The 15848-nt window shown below is 47.1% G+C and overlaps 1 protein-coding gene across 2 annotated transcripts in view; it reads left to right on the forward strand.

The window, feature by feature from the left end:
• Positions 1-4029: 4029 nt before the first annotated feature.
• Positions 4030-15848, forward strand: part of gosr2 (golgi SNAP receptor complex member 2) — a 53742-nt gene continuing 41923 nt past the window's right edge. The window contains exon 1 of one of the 2 annotated variants that reach the window (XM_067969105.1): positions 4030-4642. In XM_067969105.1, coding sequence (XP_067825206.1) covers positions 4614-4642 — 29 coding nt within the window. In that variant the 5' untranslated portion in view covers positions 4030-4613. The remainder of the gene's footprint in view (positions 4643-15848) is intronic. The other variant, XM_067969104.1, reaches the window with a different exon arrangement.

Consider the following 15848-nt stretch of genomic DNA (forward strand, 5'->3'; position numbering starts at 1 on the left):
GCTGCAGTCATGACCTCCTCGGAGGGCGAACAGCATCAACAGCCTCACCAGCCTCGCCATCCACGGTGTCCACCTCTGACACGTGGAGCTCCACAACAGAGTGCTGTGACACATCCACCTGTACAGCAGGAGGGAGGGCTACCGCAGAGAGAGATGCGTCGCAGAAGGCACTACCCTCGCCACAGGGTCCACAGACCGAGGCTCAGCCTCCTGGACCTCTCTGAGCAGCAGTGCACACGGAGGCTCAGATTCACTCGACATGTAGCCATGGACATCTGCAGCCTCTTTCATGCCGAGCTGCTCCTGGCTGGCCCGAGCACCATCTTCTTACCTGTCGCTGTCAAAGTCACCACTGCCCTCCCGAACTTCTCCTCCACAGCCTTCCAGGGTGCAACCGGGGACATCGCTGATGTCTCTCGGTCGTCTGCGCAGAAGAGCCCTGCAAATACACCTACACCCACTCTGCAGTGACACAATGTGGGGCATCAGTGGTGGGTCCTCATAGGGATATCCAGGAGCGGGCATTATTGCACAAACCGGACAGGATTCGCAAAGACATGGCAGTAGTGGTGCCAATATAATGTGTGATGTGAGTTGTTCTGAAATTCAATAGAAGTAAGAACCATGACAAACCCTCAAACACCCTTGTGCATCCCCTTCATGCTCACGACACGTTTGCCTTACGCTGCCTACTGCACATATGTGATGCATGCCCTGTGGCTGCAGCACAGGTGGTGGCAGGTTGAGTGAGGTTGGCCGTGAGAGAGATGCACGAGAGGGTGAGTATGGGATAGAGCCATGAGATTGTATGAGGATTGGGTTACGTGGTAGTGGCGGGGTGAGTACTGGCGAGGTGAGTAGGTGCAGGTAAGATGAGGATGAGGTTTGAGTGGGCATGATGGGTGATGTGACAGAGTAGTGTTGGCAGTGCCGAAGGAGATGTGGGGTGGGGGCAGTGATGTGGCAGACGGAGTGTAGGGGAAAGACTACGTGTACTCACTGTGGCTGACCTACTGAGGTCATTGGACCGCCTCCTGCACTGTGTGCAGGTGGGCGATATGTTGGTGGCGCTGGTGACCTCCTCTGCCACCTCGAGCCAGACCTTCCTGGTGGCAGAGGCAGGCCGCTTCCTCCCGCCCGCCGGGTGGAAGATCTCTGTCCTCCCCCTCCTCCTCACCCCATGTATTGATACCTGGGGTAAGGCATCATTAAACTGGGAGCAGCCTTCCCCCTGGGCTGCTCCATGCAGTCATCTTTGCTATTTGTTGCAGCATCTGTCAGTGGAGGACTGCCACTTTAAATAGAACGCCTCCAGCTGACAGATCTTACTGCGCATGCGCAGCCCACCCGACGCACAGACCAGCAGCGGGGAACCCGGAGGAGCAGGTAAGTGGCTCCAATTAGTGCGTTGCCTGCTACGATCGCGTGGGAAACCCACCAATTTCACCGGGCGCGTTACCCACGCGCCCGCTTGCCCACCCGCCGAGAACCCGCACTCCTGCTAAAATTGGGCCCATTATGTTTGTATTTTCATTATAAATTCCTATGTCCACCGTTATTATGGAAACTACCTATGTAAACTTGTCACGTTTAATAAAACTTTCTCACCTGTGGTAGCATTGCAGCACCTTCATTTGGAGGGGAATGTAATTACAGTGTGACAAATTTGCACAGGCAATTACCATTATAAAGGTGGTCACAAAAATTTATAATGGAAAAATTGACGAGAAATGTGTGCAGATGTAAGGTACGTGTAACCTCCTCCAGCCATACAACCCTCCGAGAACTCTGCGTTCCTCCAATTCTGGCCTCGTGTCCATCCCCAATTTCCTTCGCTCCACCATTGGTGGCCATGCCTTCAGATGTTTAGGCCCTAAGTTCTGGAATTCCCTCCCGAAACCTCTCCACCACTCTACCTCTTTCTCCTCCTTTAAGACACTCCTTAAAACCTACCTTCACTTGTCTTAATATTTCCTTATGTGATTTGGTGTCAAATTTTGTCTGATTACGCTACTGTGAAGCACCTTAGGACATTTTAGTACATTAAAGGTGCTATATAAATGCAAGTTGTTGTTGTTATGTGTGTGTGTGTTGGATTAACTGCGATTTTCGGTATTTAATAAAGATGCTATTATTTGTGGAGAAACAGAGTTAATGTTCCAGTTTGATGACCTTTCATTAGGACATCATAAACCAGTTCTGATGAAAGGTCATCCACCTTTCTCTCTCCACAAATGCTGCCTGACCTGCTGAGTGTTTCCAGCATTTTTCTGTTTCTATTTCTTTTTAAAAATTTTTAGGTATGCCTCTTAAATGGGGGGTGGGGGTCAGGTGTACATTTGTTTCTCTGTTGATGACACTGGGGCAACCCATGTCATATTTATGGAGCAATTAGCAATTTAAATCACAATATTATCATCAGCGTCTAGTAGGCACTCCAATCCCTGCGGTGCCCGCTGGTCGCGGAAGGCCTCGAGCGTACCGGCAGACCGACCGTGTGCTCCCTCTCCATGGCTGTTTCTTTTTAAAAAAAATTTTTTGGTCAGAGCTACCTGACCTGTTTGCATCAATTCTTTTTTTTTGTGTTTTTAGGCCCCCCTTTTATAAGAAGGGCGGGGGGGGGGGGGTGGTTTAGGGTGTGTTTATGTGCAAAAATCCCAAAGAAAAACCAAAACAAGTTCAAATTAAAATTTTATTATTCTGGTCCACGATGCACTCCAGCCCCTGCGGTGCCCACCGGTCGCGGAAAGCCTCAAGCGTACCGGCAGACACCGTGTGCTCACCTCTCCAGGGCTCTGTTTCTATTTCGGATTTCCAGCACCAGCAGTATTTTGCTTTTGTGCTATTATTTGTGTGTTGTGGTAGAGTTACGCCCAAAAAGTGGTAAAGGTTTGTTTATATTAATTATTACATCGATACACATTGCAATAGATACGGTTCTTAAGAGTAATAGGGCAAAAAGTGTGAGATTAGTTGGAGCTGGCAGAGAGCCCATTAAACTGAGAAAACCCTGATCAGGTTCCTCGTTGGCAACTCTGAGATCAAGAGTCGTTTGGGACAAAGGTGAAAGACCCTGAGGTGGCCGTTGAGGACGCCGGTAGAATACGGTCTATCTCCTGCCGTTAAGGGTTTTGGGGGGTGGAATAGGTTGTGGATAATTCATCAAAAATAAAACCATACGGGCACAAGCAAAATAAAACATTTAAAATGTGCCAGTGGTGAGGGGGCGGACAGTGTCCGGCTGACGATTATTTATTGTGTGTGGCGGCGGAGGCGGGGTCCTGAGGGAGCAGCTGTCGACGTGTCGCTGAGAGGCGGTTACCAGGAACAGGCCCGAGCCCCGGCCTCAGATACCGAGCCCGCCCGGAGACTCCCCGGCCTCAGATACCGAGCCCCGGCCTCAGATACCGAGCCCCGGCCTCAGATACCGAGCCCGCCCGGAGACTCCCCGGCCTCAGATACCGAGCCCCGGCCCGAGCCCCGGCCTCAGATACCGAGCCCGCCCCGAGACTCCCCGGCCTCAGATACCGAGCCCGCCCGGAGACTCCCCGGCCTCAGATACCGAGCCCCGGCCTCAGATACCGAGCCCGCCCCGAGACTCCCCGGCCTCAGATACCGAGCCCGCCCGGAGACTCCCCGGCCTCAGATACCGAGCCCCGGCCTCAGATACCGAGCCCGCCCGGAGACTCCCCGGCCTCAGATACCGAGCCCGCCCGGAGACTCCCCGGCCTCAGATACCGAGCCCGCCCGGAGACTCCCCGGCCTCAGATACCGAGCCCGCCCGGAGACTCCCCGGCCTCAGATACCGAGCCCGCCCCGAGACTCCCCGGCCTCAGATACCGAGCCCGCCCCGAGACTCCCCGGCCTCAGATACCGAGCCCCGGCCTCAGATACCGAGCCCGCCCGGAGACTCCCCGGCCTCAGATACCGAGCCCCGGCCTCAGATACCGAGCCCGCCCCGAGACTCCCCGGCCTCAGATACCGAGCCCCGGCCTCAGATACCGAGCCCGCCCCGAGACTCCCCGGCCTCAGATACCGAGCCCGCCCCGAGACTCCCCGGCCTCAGATACCGAGCCCGCCCGGAGACTCCCCGGCCTCAGATACCGAGCCCGCCCGGAGACTCCCCGGCCTCAGATACCGAGCCCGCCCCGAGACTCCCCGGCCTCAGATACCGAGCCCGCCCCGAGACTCCCCGGCCTCAGATACCGAGCCCGCCCCGAGACTCCCCGGCCTCAGATACCGAGCCCGCCCCGAGACTCCCCGGCCTCAGATACCGAGCCCGCCCCCGAGCCCCAACCACAGAGCCCGCCCCCAGCTCCCGAACCCGCCCCCCGGCCTCAGCTCCCGAACCCGCCCCCCGGCCTCAGCTACAGAGCCCGCCCCCGAGCTCCCCGGCCTCAGCTACAGAGCCCGCCCCCGAGCCCCCCGGCCTCAGCTACAGAGCCCGCCCCCGAGCTCCCCGGCCTCAGCTACAGAGCCCGCCCCCGAGCTCCCCGGCCTCAGCTACAGAGCCCGCCCCCGAGCTCCCCGGCCTCAGCTCCCGAACCGGGCCCGAGACCACCACCCCCCCCGGCCTCAGCTACCGAGTCAGCGGGGCCTTGCCCGCGCCCACGATGGAGTCGCTCTACCACCAGACCAATAAGTAAGTGGCGGGCGCCAAGGGGAGGGGGAGCCGAGAACGGCGGAGACACGGGGCCTGAGGCCTCCAGAGCCTCCTTGGACTTCCCTCAGTAGCAATGCTCCAGATGGAACGCACTGCCTGAATGGAAGCAGATCCAATGGTATCTTTCAAAAGGGAACTGGATAAATATTTGAAAATGAATTTATTTTTTGCAGGGGAGTGGGACTAATCAGTAGCTCTTTCAAAGAGCTGGGACAGGCACCATGGGCCGAATCTAGGAACATTCGGCCCCTCCAGCCTGCTCTGCCTTTTGATAAGATCATGGCTCATCTGATTGCGACCTCAACCCTACTTTCCTGTCGACCTACTCTAACCTTTGACTCCCTTGTTAATCAGGAATCTATCTAACTCGGCCTTAAAAATATTCAATGACCCTGCCTCCACCGATCTCTGGCGAAGGGAGTTCCACGGACTCACGACCCTCTGAGAGAAAAAAAATTCTCCTCATCTCTGTCCTACATGATGTGGAGATGCCGGTGATGGACTGGGGTTGACAATTGTAAACAATTTTACAACACCAAGTTATAGTCCAGCAATTTTATTTTAAATTCACAAGCTTTCGGAGGCTTCCTCCTTCCTCAGGTAAATGTTCAGGAGCTCCTCGAAGCCTACGCATTTATACATATAGAACAATACATGGTGTTTACAGAATGCCCCTGCAACTGCCCGTTGCCAAGGCAATCACCGTGTTCAGACAGAGAGGTGTCACCTGCAGAACCCCCGAATACACATTCAACAAAAAAACAAACAGGAAAAAAAACAGAGAGAGGCAGAAACATCCGGAAGGCAGAGAAAGCCAGCAAATGACCCATTATATTAAAAACAGATAACATTTGTTCGCTGGTGGGGTAACGTGTAGCGTGACATGAACCCAAGATCCCGGTTGAGGCCGTCCTCATGGGTGCGGAACTTGGCTATCAATTTCTGCTCGACGATTTTGCGTTGTCGTGTGTCTCGAAGGCCGCCTTGGAGTACGCTTACCCGAAGGTCGGTGGATGAATGTCCATGACTGCTGAAGTGTTCCCCGACTGGGAGGGAACCCTCCTGTTTGGCGATTGTTGCGCGGTGTCCGTTCATCCGTTGTCGCAGCGTCTGCATGGTCTCGCCAATGTACCATGCTCTGGGGCATCCTTTCCTGCAACGTATGAGGTAGACAACGTTGGCCGAGTCACAGGAGTATGAACCATGCACCTGGTGGGTGGTGTCCTCTCGTGTGATGGTGGTATCTGTGTCGATGATCTGGCATGTCTTGCAGAGGTTACCGTGGCAGGGTTGTGTGGTGTCGTGGACGCTGTTCTCTTGAAAGCTAGGTAATTTGCTGTGAACGATGGTCTGTTTGAGGTTGGGTGGCTGTTTAAAGGCGAGTAGTGGAGGTGTGGGGATGGCCATAGCGAGGTGTTTGTCCTCATTGATGACATGTTGAAGGCTGCGGAGAACATGGCGTAGTTTCTCCGCTCCGGGGAAGTACTGGACGACAAAGGGTACTCTGTTGGTTGCTTCCCGTGTTAGTCTCCTGAGGAGGTCTATGCGATTTTTTGCTGTGGCCCGTCGGAACTGTCGATCGATGAGTCGAGCGTCATATCCCGTTCTTACTAGGGCGTCTTTCAGCGTCTGTAGGTGTCCATCGCGTTCCTCCTCGTCTGAGCAGACCCTGTGTATTCGCAGGGCCTGTCCATAGTGGATGGCCTCTTTGATGTGGTTAGGGTGGAAGCTGGAAAAGTGGAGCATCGTGAGGTTGTCCGTGGGCTTGCGGTAGAGTGAGGTGCTGAGGTGCCCGTCTTTGATGGAGATTCGTGTGTCCAAGAAAGAAACTGATTCTGAGGAGTAGTCCATGGTGAGCTTGATGGTGGGATGGAACATGGGAGACCCCTTATTTTTGTCCTACATGGGAGACCCCTTATTTTTCAACTGTGTCCCCTAGTTCTAGTCTCTCTCACAAGGGGAAATTATAGGGACAGAGCGTACAAACAAAAGACAACAAATAGGGCCCGGTAAGAAAAAAATGGTAATAAGACAAATAGGGCCATAGAACAAAAAACAGTTAAGATGTCTAAAAATGTTAAAAAGACAAATCTAAAGGCGCTGTATCTGAATGCATGAAGCATTCGTAATAAGGTAGATGAAGCAACAGTGCAGATAGATTTAAATGCATATGATATAATTGCAATTAGAGACATGGCTGCAGGGTGACCAAGGCTGAGACCTGAATATCCAAGAGTATTTGATGTTTAGGAAGAACAGGTAAAAGGAAGTGGGGTGGTGGTTTTAGTAAAATATGAAATCAGAGCAATAGTGAGAAAGGATACTGGCTTAGAAAATCAAGATGTAAAATCAGTCTGGGTGGAGCTAAGAAGCACCAAGGGGCAGCAAACACTGGTGGGAGTTGTTTATTGGCCTCCAAACAGTAGTGGTAATGTAGGGGACGGCATTAAACAGGAAATTAGAGATGCATGTAACAAGGGTACTACAGTAATCATGGGTGACTTTAATCTACATACAGACTGGCCAAATCAAATCAGCAATAATACTGTGGAGGATGAATTCCTGGAGTTTGTACGAGATGGTTCTTTTAGACCAGCACGTTGTGGAGCCAACCAGGGAACAGGCTATCCTAGATTGGGTATTGTGCAATGAGAAGGGTTTAATTAATAATCTTGTTGTGCGGGGTCCCTTAGGGAAGAGTGACCATAACATGATAGAATTCTTTATTAAGATGGAAAGTGAAGTAGTCCAATACGAAACTAGGATCCTAAATCTAAACAAAGGAAACTACGAAGGTATGAGGAGTGAGTTGGCTATGATAGATTGGGAAGCTTCATTAAAAGGCATGACGGTGGATAGGCAATGGCTAACATTTAAGGAACGAATGCATGAATTGCAACAGTTATACATTCCTTTCTGGTGCAAAAACACAAAAGGAAAAGTGGCCCAACTATGGCTAACAAAAGAAATTAAGGATAGTATTAGATCCAAAGAGGAGTCATACAAAGTTGCCAGAAAAAGTATCAAGCCTGAGGATTGGGAGCAGTTTAGAATTCAGCAAAAAAGGACCAAGAGATTGATTGAGAGGAAAAATAGAGTGAGAGAGTAAACTTACAAGGAACATAAAAGTGGACTGTAAAAGCTTCTACAAGTATGTAAAAAGAAAAAGATTAGTTAAGTCAAATGTAGGTCCCTTACAGTCAGAAACAGGAGAAATTATAATGGGGAACAGGGAAATGGCAGAGCAATTAAACAAATACTTTGGTTCTGTCTTCACGGAAGAGGACACAAATAACTTCCCAGAAATTCTAGGGAATCAAGGGTCTAGTGAGAAGGAGGAATTAAAGGAAATTAGTATTAGTAAAAAAAATGGTGCTGGAGAAATTAATGGGACTGAAAGCTGATAAATCCCCAGGACCTGATAATCTGCATCCCAGAGTACTAAAAGAGGTAGCCATGGAAATAGTGGATGCATTAGTTGTCATCTTCCAAAATTCTATAGATTATGGAACAGTTCCTGCAGATTCCTGGAGGGAATTCCCTCTCTAAACCTCTCCATCCCTCCACCTCTCCTGCTTTTAAGATCTTCCTTAAAACTTATCTCTCTGACCAAACTTTTGGTCACCTGTCCTAATATCTCCTCCTTTGGCTCTTTTAAAATTTTTGTGTGATTATGCGCTTGTGAAGCGCCTTGGGATATTTTCCTACGTTAAAGGCGCTATATAAATGCAAGTTGTTGTTGTTATTCTCCTGCACATGTCCAGTATTTTCTGTTGTCACAAGTCTCTAAATCTGCCTCTACTATAAATTTGGAAAATAGGCAATTGCTTCATTTTGCTGAACGACTGAAATGGCTTGATGGTTGATTAAGAAAATAATTTCAATTTTTTTAAGGTTCATAATGAAACTAAATGAAAAGCAATAATGCTGTTGAACTGCAAAGCTTTCACGTTTAAAGTAACACTAACCTTTCTTTCCTGCGCAATGCGAATGGGATACCAGTTCCATAGAAACCAGTAGTGTGGGTTAATTCGCAAGTTCCCTGCAGAGAGATCAAGGTGAACAGGACTTAACCAGCAGTGTTGTTGTATGTGTGATTTGTATTAATTTTATTTCATTACATGTTACAAGAAATTACTTTCTTTTAGTTTGATACTGTGTTAAATGAATTGTAACTGAAAAATTAAGTTCCAAAAGAATTGCATAGTGACGTTAAAACTTGTTAGTATTTTGAAATGCAGACTTTGTAAATTAATGTGTAACCTTGTGGAAGTTCTACCAGTTTTAGCAATGAAAATGAAAGGAACACCTTGATTCGAGATGTTCATTCAAACTGTATAAAACCGGTTCTCTGGTTTTTAAGCTCTAATAATCCATATTGAAACACAGTTTGCAGTCACAACGAGAACATGTTTTATTCTTTATGGAGTACATTTTTTTGGTTGCAAATTTTCTGTTCATCTGGGTGAAGGATGGTAGTGCTGTAGAATGAAATCTTTTCCATTTTGGGTGTCTAGTATCAGAATCAGACTCTTCCAGGTATATCGTAGTTAGAGGTAAAGGTCCTTCTAGTCTGCCCCAGCCTGATGATAGCATCTCCCATTTTAACAGCATTTTCTTATGTTCTATACAAGTCTTTCTGAGCAGGATTGCCACTTTGCTGTAAGTTGGGTTCGGTTTTGTGCATTTGGCTCATTTCTAAAAGGAACTATGATTGAAACTGCCCAAACTCATTTCACATCTTGTAGCCAGCAGACAGTGGGGAATTTTACCTCCTCGGTCTGCTGGATGTGAAACCAAAATCAATGACGGTGCCAAACCCTGGTGTTCTATTTAACCTAGACCTGAGCTTTAAACCCCACATCCTCTCCATCGGCAAGACTGCTTACATCCATTTCCACAACATTTCCTGCCTCAGTCCCTCTGCCACTGAAACCAGTCTTCATGCATTTGTCACCTCTAGACTCAATTATCCCAAAGCACCCCTTGCCAGATTTCCATCCCCCATAAACTCCAAATTGCAGCAGTCCCTATCCTATCCTACGCTAAGCCTCACTTGCCAATTACTCCCCCTTTCCATCCTCACTAACCTATATTGGCTTCCTTTACCCCAATGCATTAATTTTAAAATCCTCTTCCTTTTCTTCAAATTCCTCCACAGCCTCACTCTACCCTATCTCTGCAACTTCCTCTGGCCCTATGTCACCTCCCTCATCCTTTGGTCCTCTGACTGGTCTCTTGTCGCTCGCTCTCTTGTGCTCCCCGTTCTTCGCCCCACCATTAACGGTCGAGCCTTCAGCTGCTTCGCCCCTACCTTGCGGCACTCCCTCCCTAAACCCCTCTGCCTCTCGATTTCTCTCCACCTTTAAAAGCGTACTCAAAACTTATCTGTTTAACCAAGTTTTGGGTCGGCCTTTCCAATCTCTCTCTGGCTCAGTGTCCGTTCTCCTATCTGTCTCCACTGTGAAGTGCCATGGAATGTTTTTTATGTTAAAAGCATATAAATGCAAGTTGTTGTCTAATACACTACATTACCCAGGCTGCACTCACACTGACACCTCTACAAGCAGTATTTCTCAGAGCTGTACAAAAATCATGTGTTGTGAAGGGTATTGTTTTCTATGGAGGAACAGCCATAAGCAATCCAGTTATGTATAAGTTCATTCTCTTGTGGAGCTATAAAGATAGCTCTTTTATTCACAAGATTCTCTGTAGCTTTGTGTTGTATTTTGCTACATCAATATCTCATGGTTTAGGTTTTGTATACTGCGTTTGTATCGTGCATGTACTTGCCTCGAAACCTTGAAATCAGCTGATGAATGAGTTGCAGCTGTTTGGGATCCATTGTTGGTTTGGGATCATTCCAGTAGACAGCATACTGATCCTTAATCAATTTGGGATGTTGCACACCTGTAATTCACCATCAGCTGTTCTGTAGATGTACAACATGTATTGTGTCAACAGCAGTGGGCTACACTGAATGGATTATTTCTGCAATAGACCACCAATGGAATCATTGCACCAGGATGTGAGATCATAACTATTTCTGCACAGGTTAATCTACTTGAAATGAGCCAAAACTGTTTAAAGGAGCAGTTTGCTTTACTTCAAAAGTAATCCCAGTGCTTCCATTTGATGATACCTCCCTTCGGCTGGAGATACTGGGTCAGTTTTGTATTGTGTGCCTGAGAAGTGGACCTACCTACCGGTAAATGGGACTCCAATTAGTCTTCCCATTGCTTCCCTTTGAAAAGTGCTTTTGCTGTAAAGTAGGAAATACAATATTGATACACCTACCAAGGAATGAGGCAAACTTTGACTTTATCTAATGATTCAACATGAAATCTGTTGTGTATGGATTAAAAAAGGAGAGTTCTAAAAATTACAATGCTTATATAATGGTATAATTCCCTTGTGCCTCAGCACTTGAGTTATGCAGTTTGTGCCTGTTGATATTTTGCAATTCTCCATCCCTCCCACTTGCTGTCTCTAATGTTACACTACTGATGTGCTTAAAATGGCCCGCACAATATTACATCACTTCCATTTTGCCTATCTGATACCTTCTGCTATGTTTAAAAACCTCGTTAACAGCAATGCCGAAAGCTAATACAAAGCCAATATTTGGGAGATTAGAAAAGCATTCTCTGGCCTCAACAGACTGATTGCAAGAGCACATTCCAAGGACATCTCTTTGGCTTATATCATCTCAACAAGTCATTGGCACTTGTTGAGTCTTTCATTTTCAGGATATGGGCATTGCTGACAAGGCTGGCATTTACTCCTAGTTGCCCATGATAAATTGTTGGTGGGCCACCCTCTTGAACCGCTGCAGTCCATATGGTGAAGGTGCTCCCCTAATGCTGTTGGGCAGGAAGTTCCGGGCTCTTGACCTAGTGACTGGAGGAACGGCCGTATATGTCCAAGTCAGGATGGTGTGTGACTTGGAGGGGAACTGGGAGGTGATGGTATTCCCATGCACCTACTGCCCTTGTCCTAGGTGTTTGTGCCCATGGGTTTGGGAGGTACTGCTGAAGAAGCCTTGATGAGTGGATGTTTAAGGTGGTGGATAAGCTGCTATTCGAGAAGACTGCTTTGTCCTGGATAGTGTCAAGTTTCTTGTGTTGTTGCAGCTGCACCCGTCCAGACAAGTGGAGAGTGTCCATCACACTCCTGACGTGCTATGTAGATGGTGAAAGAGGCTTTGAGGAGGTGAGCCATGCGCAGCAGGATACCCAACCTCTGACCTGTTCAAGTAGCCATTTATGTGGCTGGTCCAGTTGAGTTTTAGGACAATGGTGACCTCCAGGATGTTGATGGTGGGGGACTTGGTGATGGTAATTCCATTCAATGTCCAGGGGAGGTGGTTAAACTCTCTCTTATTGGAAACGGACATTGCCTAGCACTTTTATGGCACGTATGTAACTTGCTATTTATTAGCCTAGGCCTGGATATTGACTAGGTCTTGCTGCATATAGCCATGGACTGCTTCATTATCTTGGAGTTTCTACCTTTGGATCAAATCCATGCTAAGTCAATTTGTACAAATAATAAAGCTGAAAATTGGAAACAAGCAAAGAAAATTCTGGAAACACAGCTGCCCTGTAGTGTATTTCCAGCACTTTCTGTTTTTGTTTCACAAGGCAAATTGTACGTGATCTGTGGAAGGATGAGTTGATAAGGCCAAATGGCCTTTCATAAGAACTTTCAGGAACAGGTCAACCCCATCTTTGTGCCTTCTTACCATATCCCTCAATTCCTCTCCAGCAATTCATCTAATTGCCTCAAGAAAGCATTTATAACATCTGTTTCAGCAGCCTTACTTGGTAACTTATTAGAGAGGTCTATTGTCCTTTGGTGAAAGCGTATTGTTTGACTTTCCTTGCTCGTCCTCCTGTTGCCTGGCATTTGAACTCTTCATAAGTGAACAAATTGCCTGAATCAGCTTTAATAATACCCTTTATAGCCTTCAAAACATCATTTAGGTCACTTTTTAGTGTTCAAGCTTAGCCACCCATATCCGTCCTGTGATAAGTCCCACTCATCTCTCACCCTCGTTGACCTACATTGGCTCCAAGTCCCTGAATGCATTGGACTTAAAATCCATGTCCTCAAATCCCTCCACGGCCTCACCCCACCTATCTCTGCGACCTCCTTCAGCCTTGTATCTTCTCCCGCACCTGTCGGTCCTCCGACTCTGACCTTTAGTGTATCCATCACTTCCTTCACCCCATCTTTTGCCTTCCAGTCACCTTGGCCCTACTATCTAGAACACTCTCCTTTAACCACTCCACCCCTCTCTCCAATTTTAAGAACCTTCTTAAAGCCCATCTTCTTGATCCATCTTTTGGTTATTGCTCCTAATCTCTCCCTATGTGGCTCAGAGCCCACCCCCTTATCTATTCCTATTTTTTTTCCTCCTGTAAAGTGCTTTGGAACATTTTCCATGTTAAAGGTGCAAGTTGTAAACCTTTTATAAATTAAATTTCTGTTACCCAGAACCATATTTGTTGCTTGCCCCTCTACCTCTCAAGGACAATGATAGCTTTCCTATGATTAGGTGACTGGAGCTACACATGCTTCCAAGTGGTATATCGCTCTGACCTTTTGCTTGTGAATTCAGCCAGAATGGCACTTTTAAAATGTACATTTTGTTTTTGTTTTTTTGTCAAGTCTCTATTTTTACAGAGCCACAGTGTTTGTCCTTTTTGGTAACATTTCCTTTTCTTCAGGAGGAAAAAGGAAGCTGTATCCTCCCAAAATTCCCACGAGGAATGGATTGAAGTCCTTGAATTGGAACACAATCCTCGCCCAAATGTAAAAATTCCCAGGCTTGGGACAAAAAAGGAACTGGACTGTCTTCTTACTCAACAAGTGAAACGTACAATTAGATTTGCCCAGTATCGGCTATAGTGAGCATGGTAATAAACCAGGAGCCCTCCAGCCAATGTATTGCAGCTGAGGAGATGAGCAGGATTGTTCTTGTGGTGTCCCTCTGGGTAGCCTCATCTCATCTGACCTAGTGAGAATTAGTTGAGAGTTTAGGGAGTTTCACGTGCGATTTATAGTTGCGAGCCTCCCATGATCTTGGAAACAATCCAAGCATATTTAACAGGGCTGTTTAAAAGTTCTACCCCCCCCCCCCCCCCCTCCCTCCCCTTGAAATTGGATAATGTTGATAACCCTGTCAAGGTTGAGTTCTGTGCCATTCCCCCCATTTCTTTAGAGAAGATGAGCAGGTTGGTCAAGGTCACTGGCCTGGCTGGCTTTCTTAATTTTATTTACTGTAAATTATCACCAAAATTAGTCTCTTCACTTTTCCCAACCCGCCCCCCGCCCACCCCCCCCAAAAAATAAACTAAAGGCTTCACATCTGCTGTGAAGCTGGGATATCAATATTCTTTGTTGAAAAGAAAAATCTCCCTATGTCTCCTGAAGGCAGTGACTTGCTGGGCTGGTTCCACTAGCACTGTTCATTCCTCCAAGGCACTTTTCATATGCGAGCCGAGGCAGTGAGTGTCGACAGGCTATTTGACCCTGGATGGGGTCACAGCTGAGCCCAATCCTGCTCTCACCCATCATTCTATGCACACGTGCACTCTGCAGCAGCAGTTTCTGAATAGCGATCACAATCTGGAGGCCTTGCTTGATTTATATTCTTCCCTTCCCTAGACCAGTGGGACTGTAACTAGCAGCGGCCAAACTCCTGACCCTGCTGACTCGGCACTGGCCAGGGATTGAGTCCTCTGGTCTGTAGGGCTCTGTACCACACTGGTGTATTTGTTTTTAAAAGATGAAGCTAAGTTCCATTATGCCTCCTGCAAAACAATTTCTCTATTTAATTGTGATTCTGAGATTTAAGGTAGAAGTTTAGGCTTTAATTCTAGATGAAGCCGGCCTCGTTTATAGGAAGTTTTCTAGTGAATGTCCGCTGCTTGCCTAATGTTGTTCAGACATAAGGAGCAGCCACAACAATATGGATGCAGAAAAGAAATGACAATTGACTGCTCCTTCCCTTTGCGATAGAGATGGAGAATCTTACCAGAATGGGTTTCAACAAGCTGTTCATTTGTCTGGACCTTTTCTGTACTTCCCCACATGCCTGTCATACACTTGCTTCACTATCTCTTATGATCAACTCCGCCAACATTAGCGCACCAATGACTCGTGCTAAATCTGTATCTTTCTATTTTGGTGGGGATTTATCAGGTTTGTTCCTTATTTTCCCTTTTACTTGATCTTTGTGCTGAATTCTGAGCCACGTCCAAATTTGTACGTTGGTATATTGATGGTATTTAGAAAAGGAGTGCGGAGTGTCGTTTTCTGATCCCCTCTATATCGACCTAATGCTGTGCTGACTCTCCCCACTGCCATGACCTACATTGAAGATTGTGCTTCTTTGGATACAAGTTAAGGCACCATACTGTTGGAATATGTGCTTTCAGAGGAAATTGAGGAATTGTCGTTTCTGAGATGGACTGACCCAGATTTTTAAATATCTGGGCTCTCCAGTTTACGTGGAATCTCTGGCATGATGCCTAGCCAATGAAGAGATGATTCTAAGGTGATGGCTGTGGTAGTGTTGAATATTAGTAAAAAAAAAAATTACAATTTATTGAGCTCAAAATTATGAGGGGTTTTAATAGAGTAAATAAGGAAAAACTGTTTCCACTGGCACGATGGTCGGTAACCAGAGAACACAGATTTAAGGTAATTGGCAAAAGTACCAGAGGGGAGATGAGATTTTTTTTAATGCAGTGAGTTATTGTGATCAGGATTGCACTGCCTGAAAAGGTGGTGGAAACAGATTCAGTAGTAACTTTCAAAAGGGAATTAGATAAATACTTATCAAAGGGGAAAAATTTGTAGGACTATGGGGAAAGAGCAGCGGAGTGGGACTAATTGGATAGCTCGTTCAAAGAGGCACAGTGGCCTGAATGGCCTCCATCTGTGCTGTATAAATCTATGATTAAACTAACTACTACAAACCTAGACTTGTTTTAGCAGTTTAAGCTGTGGCGTCCAGCTCTTTTAAGGCATGCAAAATTTTTGGGCTTGCAAAGTAAGAATTGCCTTGCATGCCAAGAGCGGTAAGTTCAGAGAATCAAAATGCTGATGAAAATGCAAAAACTACTTTAAGCCTCGCACTGAGTATTTGAGGCGGTTTTAAAATTCAAAATAATCA

This window comes from Heptranchias perlo, chromosome 30, assembly GCF_035084215.1.
Source record: "Heptranchias perlo isolate sHepPer1 chromosome 30, sHepPer1.hap1, whole genome shotgun sequence".
Lineage (NCBI taxonomy): Eukaryota > Metazoa > Chordata > Chondrichthyes > Hexanchiformes > Hexanchidae > Heptranchias > Heptranchias perlo.